This window comes from Pelmatolapia mariae, linkage group LG7 (genome assembly GCF_036321145.2).
Source record: "Pelmatolapia mariae isolate MD_Pm_ZW linkage group LG7, Pm_UMD_F_2, whole genome shotgun sequence".
NCBI classification, from domain to species: domain Eukaryota; kingdom Metazoa; phylum Chordata; class Actinopteri; order Cichliformes; family Cichlidae; genus Pelmatolapia; species Pelmatolapia mariae.
In genome coordinates this window covers 10831428-10853727 of record NC_086233.1, presented here as the reverse complement: position 1 = coordinate 10853727, position 22300 = coordinate 10831428, and the positions used below count along the sequence as shown (strand labels likewise).

The 22300-nt window shown below is 39.5% G+C and overlaps 1 protein-coding gene across 1 annotated transcript in view; it reads left to right on the top strand.

The window, feature by feature from the left end:
• Window positions 1–22300, top strand: part of megf10 (multiple EGF-like-domains 10) — a 65331-nt gene that overhangs the window by 18986 nt on the left and 24045 nt on the right. The window contains exons 6-13 of the mRNA XM_063477887.1: window positions 8134–8380; window positions 10425–10545; window positions 10771–10907; window positions 13579–13791; window positions 14686–14860; window positions 17712–17832; window positions 18611–18774; window positions 19178–19280. Coding sequence (XP_063333957.1) covers window positions 8134–8380; window positions 10425–10545; window positions 10771–10907; window positions 13579–13791; window positions 14686–14860; window positions 17712–17832; window positions 18611–18774; window positions 19178–19280 — 1281 coding nt within the window. The remainder of the gene's footprint in view (window positions 1–8133; window positions 8381–10424; window positions 10546–10770; window positions 10908–13578; window positions 13792–14685; window positions 14861–17711; window positions 17833–18610; window positions 18775–19177; window positions 19281–22300) is intronic.

The following is a 22300-nucleotide window of genomic DNA, read 5'->3' as shown; positions in this document are numbered from 1 at the left end:
TTGCTTATGATCCTGTTTCTTTTATTTAAGGAGTATTTCTAAATTGCAACCTATAGTTTCCTCCTATGAAATGGGAAAATATTTTCATGCGTTTGTATTATGCACTTAGATTACTGTAATGCCTTTTATTTTGGCTTAAATCATCTCTGTCACACCTCAAGCAATAAAAAATGCTGCAGTCAGATTTCTGACACACTCTCATTTTATTTTCTCTATATTGGCTCTTGGTTGATATTAAAATTCATTTTAGGAGTCTCACAATTGCATACAGAGCAATAAATAGACAAGCTCCGCACTATTTGTCCCAAACATCTTTTTAAACACACTGCTGCTTGTTGCCTCCATTCACAAGCTCAAAATCTATTAGTAGTACCTCATACAAGAGTGAAGACTAGAGTGGACAAAGCTTCCAGGCTATGGAACAGTTTATCACTTCAGCTCTGTTTAGCTGACACTGTGGAGTCTTTTAAGAAGAAGTTTTTTCCATTTAATCAGGTTTTTTGCTGACTTTCTTTTGTTGTGTGTCTGCTGTGGCAGACATGTGGAGTGGAGAGAGTGTGGACCCAAATGCACACTTCGGAAATGGACATTTTTTGAGGCAGAAAAAAAATACAAACAAAAGCGCAGTAAGAAAACGACTAAACCTAGGGGTGGAAGAAGGGAGGAAACTAGAAGCAAGTATAAAGAAACTAAAAACCTGAGTCATGGGAAATTCAGTGGATGATATTCAGACAATCCAGCAACAAACAGGAAGACAAAGACTACGTGTACACTAATCCGAATAAATTTGAAAACGGTGTTTTAGTCTAAAAATGCTCCGTGTCCACACTACTGTTTTCAATTGTTTTCATCCACATTGAAAACGCTTACATTCCTGTACTACGCATGCGTGAAACCTGCGTCATGTCTGCCGTGTATTTACTTTCCGGCTCTTTGAAATGTCGAGGAAAAGTGTCAAGTTTTATCTGGAACTATCTGGAGGATGTACAAACTGATATTATTCTTTAATAGGGCTGCCAAAATTGAGAGCAAACAAAACAACTGCTGTACAATACCATTCGCCATCTTAGTTGAATTGGTCACATGACTGCATCATACGAGTAAAATGTGTCATCGTTTTCGAAAGCCTCCGTTTTCGCAGTCCACACTGCGATGTGAAAACAATGTTTTCAAATGTATCCACTTTGGAGAGCGTTTTCAAAAAGCTCCATTTTCCTTGACCAAAAACGGCGTCTCAGTGTGGATTGAAGGCTAAAATGGAGAGAAAAAGATGTGTTTTCAAACGAAAACGTATTAGTGTGGACATGGCCAAAGGGCTTAAATACACAGAGGGATAACGAAGGAATGAGACCCAGGAGGAGAGCAGAGCTGGGAGTAATCACACACAATAAGAATGGGGGAAGCAAAACTGAAAACACTAACATAGCACACGAGACTGTCGTAGTAAAACAGGAAACATGAGACAGGCACTTGAAACAATGTGAAACACAGACATGAAAAAATAACTTGACTAGACGTAACCCAAGGACCACAGGGGAAGCACAGAGACAGACACCAAGAGACTAGAAACTATAAATAACAATGAAATCCAAGACATTTGTTTTTAAACATGGTTCACTGTTGATACTGTATCTTAATTGTCGTTCAGCGCTTTGTGACTGTTATGTCTGTGAAAGGTGCTAGATAAATCAACTTTACTTACTTACTTGTGGCTCAACGAAAACAACAAAAAGCGATCATCTTTATATCTCACCAACACCGAGGTCTAATATATGATTTAAAACACATCAAGCATTCCTATATTCTACTGTTGAAATAATGATCATGATCTTTCAAAAGTAAGTGAAAGTAATAAAGAACTATAACACCTAAATACTTCTACAGTTACATGCTAAATTCAATGATCAACAGGAATGGAAATGTCATAACTGAAAAGACTTAATTAGAAAGCAATGGTTTTGTCATAATTTTCAAAAATCGTGTGTCTGTGCTGCTGCCAAACTCAGTCGTTTAGACTGATAAGATGGACACTGAAACGTTTGGCCTGTCTACTTTGTCTCTTGTTGATTTTATCTTCTAACTGTGGAAATTCAGTTTTTCGACTGTGCATAAATTGGGGAAGTATTTGACTCTTCTCTCTTGTGTCTTCATCAGTTGACACCAAAATGTCCCAAACGTCACAACAGCAAATGTTAGTGCATCTGGTAAACTAGCTTGAGCTCATCACTATTTTGAGACTGTTGTTCGTGTTTGTTGCCTTTAACAGTCATTTGCCTAAATTATTTTGTTGATGCAAACTTACCAAGAGGTGATTTTTGTTCTTATGAATCTGTAAATGTGCGTTCATGTAGACTGAAATACTGAAATGAAAGAGGGCCTCACACGGTGTGTCCCATCGTCTTCAGTTTCACCCTGTGATAAAAGAGCTTGTTGTGTCTGTCCCTTAGGGCAGGCCTGTCTGCTTACTGCTTACACACACACACACACACACACACACACACACACACACACACACACATTTTTCTTTGTGGATAGAAAAGTGTGAACAAATGACTTCAGTTGTTAATTATTATTTCTTTTTCTATTTTTCTGCTTATTCATTTTTTAAATCTTAAAATGTAACTTGCACAGAAAGGCAAACTCAGGTGTTGTACTTGTTATATTTTATTTGAAAATAAAAGCTGTAGGAATGACTTGATAAAAAATGTTGCAAACCCAGAAGACATGAGGGGAAAAATATGTGGTTACATATATAATATGTGGTTGACTGAAGGAACAGTCAAGTTCAAACACAATATCTTGCTTTGTTTTCATCACTTGCACATGAATTAGGTAGTTTTTGTGCAAAGCCATTTTTTTCTTCCACAATTAACCCTGCAGTAGTTGCCCTGCAGTAGTCCTTCACGGTCCATATCCATATTAAGATCTCTTTCTGAAAACCACTGAGCTCTTTGGGACTAACCCTTAAATCTATGTTCGACCTTCTTTTACAGCTACACAGTTAAAAATGTACGGCTAGAATTTATGTCAATAATGTCCTCTGAAACTCAGATGAGAGTTAGCAAGGATATTTATGAACTCAAGTTTTTTCCAGTTAATTCTCAACCCTATCTTGGATGAAATAGATTCAAATTACACCACCAGTCACCTCAAGGCGCTCAAGATTGAGGGAAATATTTTCCATCAGTAATGACAGCTATTGTTAGAAAATGATTTTATGTTTTTAATATCTGATGGACAATTTGTATTGCATTTGGAAGACATCAATAATCGTATCAATAATCAATTTACACTGACATGTTTGACTTGAAATGGGTGCTGAAGTAGGGACTAGGTTTTTCTGTAAAATGTAGCAAAAATAGCTCAGTATATTGAACTAGTCACTCACTTCATATTCATGTGGCTTTCTATAATATGTATTAAATGGCCTAAAGATCGAGGAAAGACTAATCTGTTGACTGTCTCATACAGGTCAGTGAACCACAACAATATGTCTGAGGCTCAATTTGACATACCAAGAACAGGAAATGGCAAAGGCAATATGTGTGTATGTGTGTGTGTGTGTGTGTGTGTGTGTGTGTGTGTGTGTGTGTGTGTGTGTGTGTGTGTGTGTGTGTGTGTGAGAGAGAGAGGGAGAGAGAGATTATGAGTGGGGAGGGGTGGGTTATGGTTAGGAGTAATAGCAGGAGGAGAAACTTTTGCGTGAGGAAGTGACCTGAGGCAGTGGAGCTTGTGATTTAGTACACATGATAATAACACAAGATCCTCAGGAGGGGCTCAAATTCAGCTGTGAAATCAAAGTAACATCAACATTATGGACTATATTCCACTGTCTATGTAAAAAATATTCTCTTTTGTGTTTATATCGGTAGATCACTTTGACCTCTTAGATGTCAACAAAGACTCTCAGTAGTCTGCTAATGACAGAAATTATTAAACATAATTCCACCTCAAACAGCAAAAATATTTTGTATAATACCCAAACATTTCACATAATATGATCTGAGCCCTAAAAGCCAACAAAATGCTTTATAACTAATTACAGTATTGCTGTTATTTAAATTATTCAAATATTGAATTAATATTTAAATCATTAAAAAACGTCGCTGTTACTATTTGAGAAATGGCCTCACTTTGGTATACAGTATAGTTCATGGTTGGCTTTATGACTGCAAAGTGCCCAGGTCTTGTGGCCCTAAAACAAGCCCAAATCATCCCCTTTTAGACATTTTATCTGATTTAGTGCTCAGCTCAGATAAAATACTTAATTGTAGGTGATTTTTAACATTCATGTAGATACTAAAACTGACAGCCTGTAAAGAACCCACCACTTTAATCACACTCTAGATCTTGTTTTAACATGTGGCATAGAAACCGAACATTGAACAGTGTTTCCTAAAAACCCTCTCTTGTCTGATCATTTCCTTAAATTGTGAACATGTCTAATAACTGGGTTGATTTACCTGTCTACAGACATGTTTAACAAAATAACTTGACAATTAAAAACTCTGGAGGATGACACACACACCTCCTGAGAGAGGAAAACTGGAGGAATGCTACAGCTGTTTCTTCTCACTGGGAATCCTTCGTATTAGTATGACACTGCTTTCTGTTCCCATGAGTGCACCATTCTTGGCAGGCTGGGTAATCACTAAATAGATGGAAAAACATCCAGGCTCCCCAGTGTGGAGAGTAAGATCTGAACCCACTCTGAACAACTGGCAGTCACTGGCTCCCAGTCTTTTCTCTGCTCACCCAACTCTTTTATACTCTTTCTTGGTTTGTGATTAGAAGAAGCTTTTAAAATTTATCTGATGCAGATTCAAGTGAATATACTTAAAACAGTCAAATTTACTGTGGCAGAAAGTGAGAGCTCAGGATAACAATGTGAGGTCTGACAAATTTTTCTCATGTTGAACATTTTAGAAAATAAAATCCTTAGGATCCTATTTGAGACTGTGATGCAACCAGCGTTGTGACAAAACCGTGCCACAGTATTTTTTCTGCGTGTGTGTGTGTGTGGCTGTTTTGAATAGGCTGATGAAAGAGAACAATCTTTTCTCCGGGAAGTAGATGAAGAGCCCTAAGCTCCGGGAGTTGAGCTTTTATTCAATCTAGGTCAGGTTTCAAAAAGGTATCGTGATAGCGGACTTGAATGGAAGAGATTTTTATATGTACATGTTAGTATCTCTATTCTCCTCCTCCCCCTTCAGCCCCGCTGCTGTTTGTCACACAAGGCCAAACCGCCGGAGGTAAGAGAGCATGTACATTTTATCAGGCCAGAGTGAAGCGCTCTAATGCAGAAGGAAGAAAAGGAGCCTGTTAATCACTTGAACAACTTCAGAATAGTGGAGTAGCTGGAAATGGCAGCATTACTCTGCATGCAAGGCATATAAATGCCAAGCATTTTGTGGTAGTCGAAATAAAGGAGCTCGACCTTAAATAAAATTCATTGCTAATAAAAAAAAAATAATAATTTATTTTAACTTAAAATGTAACTGAGGGCTATACCTTCTCACCATCAACGCAAGTTGTATTTGCAGTATTACTACCTTTTTATTGACATTTTACACAGCATCCTATCTTTTTTAAAATGTCGATGTTCAGATTTCTGTTCAACTATTAAAAATCTTGGACTAGTTTTGAGTCTCAGTCAGACTCTCAGTCAAACTCTCTGTTATTTTTTCTGAAAATCAAGCAAGATGACACCAAAGACTTTCAATTTTATACTATAGGTGCATCTACTAGGAGGCTAAGGTAGCACTGGAAACCACAAGTATTTTTGAGTCCCTGAGTTTTTTGCGGTGCTTCATTGCACTACATATTAATACATGCAGAAATAAAGTTGCTTGTAAAAGGATACAACTGCAATCAGTGGGTTTTACTGTGGATTTTTCACAGCCAGCAGCTTTTCATTAGTTAGCAGATACACCAGGCTTGGAGAATAAAAGTTGAAGCCCAAAAAATTACAGCCAAAATGTATTAGCCAGTTGCTCATGTTTAAGACAAAACAAGATTGCACTGAGGACATGGTGTGGAAGGTCATGCACTGGACTGATGAGATTTGTAGTCAGTTCCTGTAGGCAATTATCAGTCTTTAAACATAAATTAATGAGAGCTTGACGGGTTGGTGCTTCATCCCTAGTAGATATGTTGTCTTTTTGTTCATTTTTAGTTGAGACTTTCCCTCTGCAACATTATATGCTGACCTGGCAGCTAATATGCAGAAATCCACCAAAGACCCTGCAATGCTGCAGATTCACTGCCAATGGCCTTAAGAGTCTGTTAAGATGTGCAACATCCATTTGACAGGGAATACTCATAAGCTGTTATAATTTAGTCAAAAACTCCCAGTATGAAAAGGTGAAAATATCCCTGGGGGGAAATACTGTTTCTGCCAAATCTAATACTGTTCTCTTGAATAAATACACAAAATAAACTACATTAGACATATTTGAAGCAGAGAACTGAGGCGGCTGACCAAAGACTAATGAAACCCGAAAGAGCAATCCACAAAACCAGTCATCACCCCTCAAGCTCCAGGGGTTGGTATAAATGCTTCATGGAAGATAGGCTGGGAAACCTGGCATGGATGCTGTGAGGGGATTGCTGGAACTTACACTGACTGAGACCCAGAAGTGTTGTTGTTGAAGTCGAGTGTAATTAAGGTGATAGTGGATGAACTGACTGATACTGAGAATCTGTTAATGGCGGCTGAGCATGGCTTCTTGATGTGCAAGGATTTTTCATACAAAAAGTAATATTCGTTTTGAGCGTCTGATGAGTCTTTTAGCCTGTCTTTTAGCAGTAGGCTGAGGATTGTGCAACATTTTAACAGTCCTTAACTTTGCAGATGTAATTTGCATGTATACATCCTGGTGCCAGTACTCTTAAGCCACTTGATTCTATACATTACAGTTCTTAAACTTCTAATAACTGTGATGTATAGGACAGATAGAACAAGATTTACTAAATCAGTCATAGGAATTGACAGTGATAGGAATTAGGGCAGGCACTGCAATAAGGCACAAGGGCCGTTGGAGGCCAAGAGACAGAAGTAGGGAACAAATAACTTGAGAACAGAAGAAGAAATGTGAATAAACAGGAAGACTTTGACACCAACACCAGCTATGTCAATATGTCAATTTAGCAGGACAACCACAGGAAAATAAAATGGATGATAAGAGACAAATCATGGATATAGGACAATGAATAAGATGAATAAGTTACCGCTAATAAACACTCCATGTGTTGACAAATGCAGAAAAGCCTTGCGTAGCTTAAATGGCACCTATTTCTTTCTTTCTTTCTTTAAATTTAGATGTGTATGTGTATAGTATATAACAAAAAATGAATATCTTCCTGACAGCAGAATATACAGAAAACTTCGGTGTTCCACCCACAAACCATTTGGCCTGATAGAAACCCTCAAAACCTGTAGATGGTGCTATATTCATGAAGAACCAAAGGCAGAAGACTATGACGTGCCAGAAAAGGATATTCTGTTCCAGTATAGAGGAGCAAAGATTACACTTACAACTCAGATGGGGGTTATAATGAAGGATGCAGAAATAAAGCTGCGCTGCATTTATTTATTTAGGAAAGCAATTAGGAAAGCCCAGAAAGTCCACACAATGCTGAGCACAATGATTTTTCATCCGAGAAAGGCACACCTAAGAGAGCCTGAGGCATTTTGTAGTGAAGAATGTTGATGATGATGATGATGATTATTATTATCTTGGAAGCATTTGGTGGCACATCACATATTGTAAATGTTTATGTCACTTATTTTCTCTGCTATTTTACTCCTAGACAGCTTTAAAGGTAATAAAAAATAAGAATTATAGCTATATTTAAATCCACTTCAGCACTCTGGGGGACTGAAAAAAGATCTGGACAGTGATATTGATGAGTGTTTTGAGTGAGTTTTTATGTGCAAGCCGAAATAAGGTGCTAACTCCCTATAATAGATTTTACTTGCAGACTCACGGCATCTCTAACATCTTGATCTATTATAGTTTCGTATGCAATTAGAAATGACAACCTATGTCCAGTTCTGTGATACATGTCAAGTAAGACAAACATGAAAGATAAAAAATATATATTTAGATTTTTTTCTTTCTTTCTTTTCAGCTTGTGACAATCATCACTGGGGTTCCCACTGCAGTAACAGATGTCAGTGCCAGAATGGAGCTCTGTGTAACCCTATCACTGGAGCTTGTATCTGCACTCCTGGATACAGAGGTTGGCGCTGTGAGGCGTCGTGTGAAGTAGGCACTTATGGGAATGGATGCCAGCAGAAATGCCAATGCCAGAATGGTGCTGCCTGTCATCATGTGACCGGAGAATGCAAGTGCCCACCAGGATACACTGGTGCTTTGTAAGTCAGGAGAGATCATTTGTTAAATTGGTTTCCTGCTTCTAATACCAACAGTGACATAAAAGAAAAGGTAGGCACCTATAAGAATGGATACCAGCAGAAATCGTAGATTGGTGCTGCCTGTTATTATGCAACTGGAGAATACCAGAGTGCGTCTAATGCCAACAGTGACATAACATTAAAGCCTAGTATCTATGGTTATGGCAATTTCATTTATACAGCACATATCATTATTCTTAAACATTGTGTGCACACACTGGACGGTTCTCTGGACGGTTAAAAGATTTGCACCAGATGAGAAATCTGACATGGTTACAGTGCAAGTCAGAGACCAAAGCACTGAGAGCTTTACAAATTAATAGAAAGATTTTAAAGATAATTCTGAAGTGACTTCAGTAATGATGCTAAAAAACTAGTTCATGCATTTATTATTTCTAGGCTGGAGTATTGTAATTTATTATTATCAGGTTGTCCTAAAAACCTCTACACTGACAGTACTGACAGGGACTAGAAAGAGAGAGCATATTTCTCCCATAGTGGCTTCTATTCATTGGGTCCCATTTAATCCAAAATCAGATTTAAAATCCTTCTCATCACATACAAGGTCTTGAATAATCAGGCCCCATTTTATGTTAAAGACCTCATAGTACCGTATCACCCCAATAGCGCACTTTGCTCTGAGACTGCTAGTTTACTTGTGGTTCCTAGGATATTTAAAATTAGAACGGGAGGCAGAGCCACCAGGTTTTAGGACTTTCTTCTGTGGAACCACATCCTAGTTTGTATTCACTAAAGACACACTCTGCATTTAGTCATTAGTAAATATTAATCTCTGGCTCTCTTCCACAGCATGTCTTTTGTCTTGTCTTCCTCCCCTCACCCCAACCAGTCATGGTCGCCCCTCTCTGAGCCTGATTCTGCTGGAGGTTTCTTCCTGTAAAAATGCAGTTTTTACTTCCCACTGTCACCAAATAGGGCATCATATGGGTTCATATGATTGTTGGGTTTCTCTCTCTGATCTGCCTTACATTGTAAAGCACCTTGAGGTGACTGTTGTTGTGATTTGGTGCTGTATAAATAAAACTGAATTGAACTGAAATTTAATTGAATGTAGAAATGATGAAAAAGATTAGAAAAAAAATGTGTGGCAGTGCTGAATAAATAACTACAAGAAATATTCTTCCTTTTACTAGAAACTTTGTTGTAGTAATAGAACATTTATTAAGTTCAGACACTAGTGAGGAATTGATTAGTTTATTAATGGATGACAATAAAAAGGAAGAGTTATACTGATCATTTTTTAATTTTATGTCATTGTTGAAGCACAGAATTTTCCAATATATAGATAGATATATAGTATCTACAGTCAGGGGAATAATTATTTGATTGTCCACTGAATTTGTTAGACTGCTCACTTATGAATAAATGAACAGTCTCTAATTTCTATTTGATCACCACGCAAAACCTGACTTACTAACTGATGGAGAAACCCTAGTTGGGAAGCACAGTAGTAAGACATTACTTCTAGTTACCCTAAAGGTTTGCACAAAGGACAGATTTTGTCCCACTTCTCTTTACAGAAACTAGGACACACTGTGACTTAAGTGTGGTTCTACTTTAACCACTCCTTTGTTGCCTTGGTGGGATTTTTTCCATTATTGTCACGCTGGAAGACCCATCCACATGTTCTGGGAAAGGGAAAGAGGTTCTCGTCCAAGATTTTTCAGTACAGAGCCCAGGTCTATTGAAGTTGTCCTGTATCATTAGCAAAGACTAATAGTACTCAAAGTACAGTCTTTCCATCTCTGTGCTTGACTATAGGGATACTGTTCTTTTAGGTAATATTCGGCATTTTTCTTCCATCAAACATGGCAGGTCGAGTTGATGCCAGAAGGTGCAACTTTAAAACAAAGTTTTAGTGAAACAAGGGTCAGCACAATTTTACTTTATACTCGCTCTATAAAATTACAGCTAATTGTCTGTAATCTCAAATAAAATTCAGAAGTGCAAAGATGTACCAAGTGTTGTTTTCTTTTTCCTGAAGGTGTGAAGAACTCTGTCCACCAGGTAAACATGGGCAGCAATGTGAGGAGAGATGTCCATGTCAGAATGGAGGAGTGTGTCACCATGTAACCGGAGAGTGCTCCTGTCCAGCAGGATGGATGGTACAAACACTAACTGTTCCTTAACTCTTTAAGAAAATCAGCTCACTAGACATGCTAGTATTTTATGGTAATATGCAAGCATGAGCTAAACCAGAGAGGAACTTTTGATACAGGAGCTCTGTGAATATTTTCTAGGAAGAGAATTTATTTTTGAAGTTATAATTATTGAAGTTATTATTGCAGATTCTGTATACGATAAATACATGTTTGTGCTGTTGTCTGCAGGGAACAGTTTGTGGTCAGCCATGTCCAGAAGGGAGATTTGGAAAAAACTGTTCCCAGGAATGTCAGTGTCACAACAATGGCGTTTGTGTGTCATCTACTGGACAGTGCGTCTGTAGCCCTGGATACACAGGAGAACGGTAAGAGAGACCTTTACAACAAAGCCCCACAGTACAGTCCTGGGTTTTTTATACCCAAAAATCAGGATATGCTCAATACCAAACATCTGCATGACTAATATTTAAAGCTCAGAGTGCATAGAAGGGGCCTGCAAAACCTTAAGTATTTGAAGACTGTGTGGAGGAATGGGCCAAAATCATACCTGAGCAAAGTTTCTCCATACATGAGGCATCTTGTCATCGCCAACAAAAGCTTTTTATTTTAAGTATTAAATACATTTCAGTAATCATGTTCAATGCTTTTCCTTGTGCCATTTTTCAGTATTAAACAATTTAATTTATGCACATTTATTGTTTGATTTCTTTGGATGTGTGGATTGGATGGGTTGCTGTTACAGACATCTGGTGAGAATTTCATGTCACCTTAAGAAATATATTTACTTGTGTTCAATACTTATTTTACCCGTTGTACAAACTTGACACAGACAAATGATAAACAGAGACATGACTGACTGGGAGGAGAAGACTAATTTGACACAACTGAACAGGGAGACCAGACAAATACAGACAAAGAACACAGAACTAGACAGATATGGGAAACAGAGAGGGATCAAAAATGGGAATGACCAAACACAGAGGAACAAATGATCAACTACTATCAGAAAACTAAAAAAAGCTAAACATAAGTTCTTTCTCAAAATCAAAACAGATCATGAGCTCACAAAAAACTCAAAACCCTGGGTCCAAAACCCAAGGACCCTGACACCACGAGGCAAAGCAGGATTCAAATGCAGGACTTAGTGTAAAAATTTCAGTGAATTTATTTAGATAGTAAAGAATAGGAATACTCGAGGACCTCCTTAATCCCACTGGCACGTCATCCGTGGAGGAAGCGGAGTATCCGGTCTTTAAGTGATGACGTGATGAATCCTGCTTCCGGGCCCAAAGTAGTCTGCATTTAATAAGGCTGTTGTGTTTTTAACATGTTTTAATGCTTAGTATCTTGTTCTATTTAATCTCAACAAGCCCCTAAAAAACTGTCAGTGATCACTGTCGGCTTCTCTCGGTTTTCATTACCACTAATCATTTTAAAGCTCAGTTTTTAAAACCTTACAATGTAACTACAGCCCAGCCCTTGCAGCAGTATATTAATGACTAACCTCGTATTGTGGATGGATTATCTCAGTTGTTCTCCTGACTGAGGTTTGGTCCGTTTACAGCATCCTGCCATGCGATGGCATTTGCCCCTAACCATTGGAAGCCCTCACATTAACTTTTATCGAGTGGGAAAAATTCCTGCGTTCGTTAGCATTTGTCCTCCAGCTTTACTGTTTAAGTAATGCTTAAAAAGCTTTGTCGCGCTAGCGATCACGTAGCACATCATTATATACCAGCTAGCCCAACTTCAGTAACCTTACAAACGTCACTGCTGTTTAGTTTTCTGTCTTCATTTATGTTGGAAGTGATAGCAGAGCTGTACGTTTGAATTTGTGTCATAAATCCCTCAGTCAGAACATGGTTAATTATATTTAGATGGAAGCTAACTTCTAAAGCCGTTAAATGTCATAAATTCTGTTTTCATGGATGCCTGGATGTTAAACTTAATTGTTACACCTGGTAGAGCAGCCACACTGATCATTTTATTAGAGAGGAAAGAATTTAGACAGTTTTTCTCTCTCTCAGTAATGCTGCAGTGATCATTTGACTTAGGGACCTGCAGCAGAGTTTGTGCCCAGAAATGTCTAATGATGTCAGACTTAAAGACCGAATAGGGACAAGGGGGACAACTCGTCTATCTCTGGGGGTGAGGTCCCTGAGGTAGTTAAATAACTCCTTGGTGGCAGGGCCCCTGGGGTGGATGAGGTTCACCCTGAGTTCCCGAAAGCTGTTGATGTTGTAGGGCTGTCTTGGTTGGCACGCCCCTACAATGTTGTGTGGAGGGGTCAGGGGCGGTACCTCTGGATTGGCAGATTGGGGTGGTTGTTTCCATCTTTAAGAAGGGGGACCAGAAGGTGTGTTCCAATTATAGGGAGAAAACTCTATGCCAGGGTGCTGGAAAGGAGAGTCCCTCTGTTATTTGAACCTCGGACACCGGAAGCACAATGTGGTTTTCGACCTGGTTGCTCGTTATCTAGTGGTGGTTTAAAAAAATCGATTTCCCAATTCAAACTGATTTTAGTTTGAATAATGAAATATCGATTCATTAGATCCTGAATCGATTTTTTTAATATAAATGTATTCTGCCAGAAAAACGCCAGAATCTCAGGTTAAAGGTCACGAAACTATTTCAACAACTGCCAAACAGCTAAAACAGCAAATGAGAGCAGGTAAATGGATTCTGCGAAAAGATGTAAACACAAAGCACCTGACGGGCATCGACATGCGCGTGCTGAAAGCCGACGTCTCACAGAATCTGAAGCTGCAGGTTTCATCACTCTTTGTTTTTATACATAGATATAAAATATGGATATGTACTGATAAATGATCTGAATTATAATATTTCTGACTGTCTGAGACAGACAACTACACATTCCAGATTTGCAGCCAGTAAAAAACAAATTAACCATAGGCCTCTTTCCATAGTCACGGAGCTAAATACGCAACAATTCATATTTCATTTGAGAGAATGGTCATTGATCACCACCTCTTTTTCCTAATCACTGTCTCTGGATATTTCTGTCTCTATAAACAGGTGCCAGGATGAGTGTCCCCTTGGTACTTATGGTGCTGCCTGTGCAAAGACATGTAATTGTAAAAACAACAGCAAGTGCTACCACAGCAATGGAATGTGTCTTTGTGAGCCAGGATACACAGGAAAGACATGTGATGTCCGACTGTGTCCTGAAGGAATCTACGGCCTGCGTTGCGATAGGAGATGTCCGTGCTATGTCCAGAACACTCGTGGGTATGTAGTAAATCGTGTTGTCATCTTTGACAAACTTTGATCTGCAGATCAGGGTCAGTTTGAAGCCATTTGATTAATGCTGCCTCACGGTTCCCTGAATTCCAAAATATAACTCTGTGTTTCCTTTGTATCTTTTGGGTTTTAGCAGTTTGACATGTTGCATGTATAGATTTGTGTATATGACCGCTGTGTCTGTAGACAACTGAGTGTAGTGATCAGTTAGCTTAGCACAGCTGGTGGGCTGCATGTGTCATTGCAGATAACAGCTGTACTGCTTCTTTCTCAATGGGACTGCTGTGTCAGATACACCATCTGTCAGTCAAACTCTGTTACTATCAAATATAGCCACATTTCACCTGTATTACTACAGTTAACCCACACACTGAAAAATGAAAAACGTCTTCCTCAGGTATATTGTAATTCATTTTTAGATTTAGATTTTAGATAGTTTGTTTAGGGGTTGTTGGGGTTTTTTTTTGTTTTTGTTTTTTCAGATTTAGTCCAAGACAGCTAGAAGAAACACTTATGGCCTGATTTGCCTGTTGCCACTGCTGTTAGGCTTTCAGTGTGTTTCCAGTGAGCACTGTTAGGATGTAGAGAAGTTGTACAAGCTAAAAGAAAAGCTAAGCTCAGTCCCACAGGGAAGCATGACAGTGCACTTCATATTTGTAGATAACTGCAGAAATACTACTAATGTGTTAGCTAATCTTTGGGATTAAATACTAGAGATAGTCACTGATCTTAAAAAAAAAAAAAAAAACAGGTCATAGAAAAATTTGTTTCAAGCACACTAAATACTTTAAGTAGGAAATAGTACTGACTAGTAGGAATCTTGACTGTAGGAAACACCTCAACAAAGTTTATAACTATTATCTTTTTCTCTCTTGTCACCAGCTGCCACCCGATATCAGGGGAGTGCACATGTCTGCCTGGTTGGTCAGGTCTCTACTGCAATGAGACGTGCACTCCAGGATTTTATGGCGAGTCCTGTCAGCAGGTGTGCCAGTGCCAGAATGGTGCTGATTGCCACAGTGTGACTGGAAAGTGTATCTGTGCTCCAGGCTTCACGGTAAACCCATATATTAATATGTGTAAATGCCAGTGAGTGTTTTATGTCACAAATCATAAATATGTGATACATGATATCAGATCTAAGTATACTGCACATGGTACATGCAATATTGTAAGACATTGCTGTAATCACATTGCATGTTTTTTGAAAAGCAGCAATGTGATGCATTACTGTCTAAATTCAGTAATCACTACAGTTAGTAAGCAGCGTAAACAGAGCTGCAAAATGCAAAACCGTCTGTTTCCAAATAATAACACATTAATAACCTATAAAGCTAGGCTGTGCTAGGATGCCACCTGTCATGAAATTATTCACTTCTAAGTATTCCACATTCAGTTGTTAGCGGTATTAGAACAAAGTGTAAGTGATTAGGAAGAACAGCAAAAAAGTGGTGGGCCACATAAAATCACAGAGTGGGATCGATGGATACTGAGGCATATAGATCACCACTTTTCTGCAGAGTCAGTAGCTACAGAACTCCAAATTTCCTCTGGCCTTCAGATTAGCTCAAGAACAGCAGATAGAGAGCTTCATGGAATTCCTTTTTCATGGCCAAGCAGATGCATCCAAGCACAATGCAAAATGTTGGATGCACACTGCCACCGGACTCCAGAGCAGTGGAGACATGTTGTCTGGTGTGATGAGTCTCTTCATCTGGCAATCCGATGGACAAGTCTAGGTTTGATAGTTGCCAGGAGAAATGTATTTGGTCTAACTGCATTGTACCAAGTCTAAAGTTTGGCGGAGGGGGATTATGGCTACCTTCACACTGCAGGTCTTAATGCTCAATTCCGATTTTTTGATCAAATCCAATTTTTTTGTCTGCTTGTTCACACTACAAATAAAATGTGACAGCAAACTAGTGTGAACCCTCAAAGTGGCAAAAGAAGCGCAACACGCTCTGTTTAGACCCAGACCAAACAGTATTGTTTGACTGACGGCCATTAATATAGACTTGTTTCGGACTTTACGTTTCCCAATTTTGCTTTAAGTTATAAAGTTATTTTGTTATTTACATATGGCCTAATAATGATCCTTATTGCTGTTTTAGAGAGGAGCGGTGCTTCAAAGGATAGTTGCAGATTTCTGTCAGAATCTGCAGATTATACACTACAAATAAAATGTTCACGTTTCTCCAATACTGTCTTCCCAACAGTTTCACTAACATCTACACTGGATGGCCAGGAAGCGTTCATGATGTCTTCTCCGGTGCTTCTCCAGCGCTGATAATTGGCGTCTGTCTTGTGTCAGTGATGTAAAAGACGGATTTAATGCGACATGACCATTCAAACAGCAGTCGCTTTCTAAAACATCAGATATGTATCGGAGAGTGACCCAGGTCGGATTTGAAAATATCGGATTTGTGCTGTTCACACTGTCATACCATGATCGGATATGGGTCGCATAGGGTCAAAAAAGTCGGATTTGATGCGCTTTCGCCTGCAGTGCGAACGTAGCCTAAGTTGTGGGGTTGTTTTGCAGGGGTTGGGCTCGGCCCCTGAGTTCTGGTGAAAGAAGCTCTTAATTCTTCAGCATACCAAGACATTTTGGACATGCTCCCAACACTGTGAGAACAGTCTTTTTACGGGCTCATCCTGTTTTAACATGACTGCACACAAGTCCATAAAGACATGGATTAGAGAGTTTGGTGTGGAAGAACTTGATAGGCCTGTACGGAGTCCTGACCTCAACCCGAAAGAACTAATTGGAATGAAAAAGAGACTCTGAGCTGGGTCTTCTCCAACATAAGTGTCTGACCTGAAAAATGAGCTTCTGGAAGAAAAGATAGTCAAAAATTCCCATAAACACCTTCCCAGAGGCGTTGAAGCTGTTATAGGTGTAAATATCAGCTGTTATAGCTACTGTAAACCCTATGCATTAAGAATGGGATGTGAAGGCAGAGGGGTGCATATTTCTGGCAATTTAAATGGGAGTTATTTGGCAATGAAGGAAATGTTGCAGAGTAATGCAAGCAGTATTTTCTGCTGGGAATTGTTTATGCATGTTGTTAATGGGAAATCTATTTGCCTTTCTTAAGTAAGATACATAATACAAGCACAAGATATACTTCCCAACACTGTGTGGGCCCATTAACCCGACTGACTGCCTTATTCACAACCATCATTCCAGTATAGATTAATGTTTCAAAAATTACCAACAAACAAACAAACAAATGGATAATGTGAGGCTCTGCCCGTACTGTTATTGCATATGTGGCTTTGTAGAAAGATCTAGTGGCAACAGGTTGAAACGTCGACAAAATGTGCAATTCTGTTTTCAGAAAAAAGCTTTTAATTATTTTTCTTTCTCACACACATACACATGATAGTTTTGTTCACTGTCTGGACACAACTATTTTGGGACTGTTGAAAATTTTAGAAAATCTAAATATTTGCTTCCTTTCCTAGAGTTAGGTTTCCTACTTACTTGTCTCCTACTCTGTAAGTGAAAGCAAAATGGGTTAGCTTAGCAACGAGTGTAGTCAAAGCTCAGAATTATTCCTCACAACATCAATTCCTTTGAATAATGTAGCTTGTGAGGCTACATTATGTGCTTAAAGAATTGTGTCAAGGCAACCAGTTCTCCAGCCACAGTAGTCGTATCCAAATAGATTCAGTGAGCAATTGTTTGCATTTTGGGTTCTGTATAGATGTGGCAATATGATCCTCATCTAAACAAGAGTAAAAGAAGAGTGGATCAGAAGAAAGTGACAGTTTGATGAACTGTCCCTTCAGGTCTCTTAATGATCAAACTTTACACAAAAGACAAAAGCAAGCAAAGTTACCAAAAAATGAAACTGTGTTGTTTTCATCGTCACTTTTAGCATTTTGTCTGTTAACCTTCTCAGGGTCCCATATGTTCAGTGCCATGCCCAGCAGGAACATTTGGTGTGAACTGCTCCTCCAGCTGCAACTGTAAGAACAAAGCTAAGTGTTCCCCCATAGATGGATCCTGTTCATGTAAGCCAGGTTAGTTACTATTAATATTACCCATGCATTTGCTACAAGTTACAGCCGTTTCTCTATATAGTTCCCCTGGATTGGTTATTAATATCCTTCTGATAAACACTTGATGAGTCAAACGTTTGACTCATCACATCTAAAATATTCCCAGGTCCATAGTGCACTGTTGCTGAGATAAAGCAGTATTTGCTCTGAATGATAACTGAATATAGGAATCCAAGAATTTAAACTAAAGTCAAAGTAAGGATTGCAAAAGTTAAATAAGTATTTTCTAAATTCATGAACACTGCCTGTAGAAGCCTAGAATGAAAATGCGAGGTCAGAGACTTTGCCTTCCTAGTCCAGCAACACCTTTATCTCCTCTGTACACACATTAGAGCCTGCAACACATTTTGTGATGCTCACCTTGCTTCTCTTCACTAACATTTGGTTTACGGATCTTTTTCAATAGTCTCTTTTGTCCCCACAATATAAAAAATAACCTTCATCGATGGTCATAGTTATGTTTTTATTTCTATGGTACAGTATCATTCTGTGTAGGCTTTCGAGTTTTCTCTCTCCCTCTCTCTTTCAAAACTCGGTCAAATGAAGTGAATATTCTACACTATATTTGAGCACTAGTTCAACTAGTTCAGTTTATCAAATTAATACAAATCTCAGTTCGTGTGTTATATTAATACAGAAATATTTTGATCTTTGTGCTGCACTGAATAAAAATGCTTTCATAAGTTAATCAAAAGTAAGGTTTACATGTGTTCAAATATAAATTACCTTGTCTAATCAGGGTGGCATGGGTTAGACTGCTCCATCAACTGTCCCAGTGGCACATGGGGTTTGGGATGTGATTCCACATGCATGTGTGGGAACGGAGGAGCGTGCAACCCACTGGATGGTCACTGTACCTGTGCTCCGGGCTGGAGAGGAGAGAGATGTGAACTCCACTGTCAGGTGAGTTATAGGATTATATGGAAGCTCCCAAAATTTTTTGAAAAAGAAAATCATTGTTCTATGTTTTATCGCTACTTTCAAAAAATTGGTATCTTATGAAATTTGTAAATAGAATTCACACAACAAAAATACAAATCATTTGAACTTTATATTTGAATAAATATAGTACAAAGAAAAAATCTGGTATTGAGAAGTTTGAACTTTTTTGAACTGTTTTTGGACCTCAGCTTTTAATAACACTAAACATCTGTATTTTGAAACGGAGCCAAACCACACCTCAGTTGTTTTTCAGACCATACACCATATTTTTGATCATCTTGATAACCAACTGCCACATGTCATATGAGTGAACATGTTTCTACATTTCATCATGGATTGCCTTGGGGGTTTTTTTTTCCTTTAGGATGGTACCTATGGTCTGGATTGTAAAGAACGCTGTGACTGCAATCATGCTGATGGATGTCACCACGCTACTGGTCACTGCCGCTGTTTGGCTGGATGGACGGGTAATACCTAATTACAATGTGCCATGTGTCATAAACTGGCTGTGAAGCAGGCAGCGTAGGACCCAAATGCAGACTCACAGGCAGAACTTTAACTCAAAAACACAGCTTTTATTGTAGGATATAAAATAATACAAACTAAACCAGGAGAACCTTACGAACAGAACACGCGGAGAAACACACAGCCATGATGGAGATCACAACAACATACAGAGGGAAACAGAGGGCTTAAATACACAAGGAATCATGAGGGAACAAGAAACAGGAGGGAAACACAGCTGGGGCTAATCAGACACGACGAGACAAAGGAGGCAAAGCTGAACATAACAGGTACCTTCAAAGTAAGACGGGAAGTGACATGCACAGTGAGAAGCAGACATGGACACGCGAGCTTGACAATAGGACATGCGGACACGAAACACGGGAGAGGAGACAGAACACAAGGAGAGAAACACTGGAACAGATAAGGGAGATGAAACATATACACCTCTAAGAAGGCGAGGGAGAAAGAAACAGAGAAGGCAAGGAAACAAAAGAGAGTGAGAGGTACGAGAGAGAGCAAGAGATGATGAGAGAGGGTGAGGGAGAGGCATGACGGACTGCAGAAACATGGATAAACATGACAGACGGGGGAGGCATGGAATGAAACACAAGGAGGAGAACATGAGACAGAAAAGGGAAACAAGACACAACGACACACACAGGCACATAAAAACAAAAACACAGAGAGGGATACAGAGGACAAAGACATAAGGGGAACCTAAATGGACAAGAAACTAAAAGAGAATAAACTTAAGACTAAAATAACATAACAGACACCAAAACACAAGAGTTCAAAACACTGGATCAAATGACCCAGGACCATGACACCATGTCTAGCATCTCACATTTTTCTAACTCAGATTTTGCATGCATATTTGTAGCAGTTGACCTTGCCACTGTGAATTCCCACCACTAAGGATACATAAGAATGCTAGGTTCCACACAAGCAGTTGTTAATTTTTCCACACTTTTTTACCTACAGTCTTATCCTTTACTTCTTTGTGCCGGGCTGTGGGGTGCTCTTCCCCCAATTCATTAGTTACCTTCTTGTCGCATCCATTTCCAGCCCTGCACCTAGTATCAGATGAGAGGTTAATTAGACGTGCTCAACACATGTGCCACCCTCCTCATCAGCCCAAAACACACCACTCCACCTCTTCCTCCTACAACTGAGCCCAGAAACCACACCACATAGCCACATTATATATATATATATGTATATATATATATATATATATATATACACATATATATATCAATGCCCCACAGCTGGATACTGGAATGCCTAGAATTGTACAAGATCAACAGGACCCTAAGAGCCTTCATCAGGAACTCAATGGGGATGTGGCGTACAACACTAGAGGCCAACTCCAAGCCCATAGCACAAGTCACCATCAAGTGCGGGATCTACCAAGGAGATGCTCTGTCCCCACTGCTGTTCTGCATAGGCCTGAACCCCCTCAGTGAGATCATTAACAAGACTGGCTACGGATACCGACTACGAAACGGAGCGGTTGTCAGCCACCTCCTGTACATGGATGACATCAAGCTGTATGCCAAGAGTGAACGAGACATCGATTCACTGATTCACACTACCAGGCTATACAGCAATGACATTGGAATGTCGTTCGGGCTGGAGAAGTGTAGTCGGATGGTAACAAAGAGAGGGAAGGTAGTCAGAACTGAGGGGATCGAACTACCAGAAGGCAACATTGCAGACATAGAGGACAGTTACAAGTACCTGGGGATCCCGCAGGCGAATGGAAATCGTGTACATCATTGTTCTTTGTATGCTGCTGCTAAATGTCCATCTTTGCATATTCGCAGACTCTCCCATTGGTTGATCTTTATCTATAAATCTCTCCTTGGGCTGGTTCCATCTTATTTATGTGTTTATATGTGTAGAAACCACAATCAATACAGCCTTCGTTCTCACAATACAATACAGTTGATTGTCCCTAGGATCAGAACAGAATTGGGGAAAAAGGCTTTTAAATACGCTGCCCCTGCTTCCTGGAATGATCTGCAGAAGGAACTGAGATTATCGGAATTGGTTACTTTGGGAGAGTTTAAGTCTGTTTTAAAGGAACGAGAGAGTGGCTCTTTTACTCAGTGTGATTGTTTTTAATGTACTCCTGGTTTGATCTGCTGTTGTATATTTTGCACATGTTGTTATGGGATATTGTATTTGTTTTGAACGTTGTATATTTATGTGGTATGCGTATTTTGACTTTTGTTGTCATGATGCCAGGTCTCTCTTGAAAATGAGATTTTTAATCTCAATGAGATTTTTTAACCTGGATAAATAAAGGACAAATAATGGGAACCATGAAGAGGCCGCTAGAAAAGCTGCAACCACCAAGTACCTGCAGAGGGTCAGGCAAGTCCTGAGGAGTCAGCTGAACGGTAAGAACAAGATCCGGGCTATCAACACCTACGCCCTGCCCGTGATCAGGTACCCTGCTGGGGTAATAGGCTGGCCAAAGGAGGAGATAGAAGCCACTGACATAAAGACAAGAAAGCTCCTTACCATGCATGGAGGGTTTCACCCCAAGTCCAGCACCCTGAGGCTGTACGCTAAGCGGAAGGAAGGGGGCCGAGGACTGGTGAGTGTCAGCACCACAGTCCAGGATGAGACAACGAACATCCAAGAATACATTGGGAAGATGGCCACGACTGACCGAGTGCTCAGTGAATACCTCAGGCAGCAGAAACCCAAGAAAGAGGAGGGAGACGAGGAACCATCATGGAAGGACAGGCCCCTGCACGGTATGTACCACCGGCAGATAGAGGAGGTGGCTGATATCCAGAAATCCTACCAGTGGCTGGACAAAGCTGGACTGAAAGACAGCACAGAGGCACTAATCATGGCAGCACAAGAACAAGCTCTGAGTACAAGATCCATAGAGGCTGGGGTCTATCACACCAGGCAAGACCTCAGGTGCAGGCTGTGTAAAGATGCCCCTGAGACAATCCAGCAC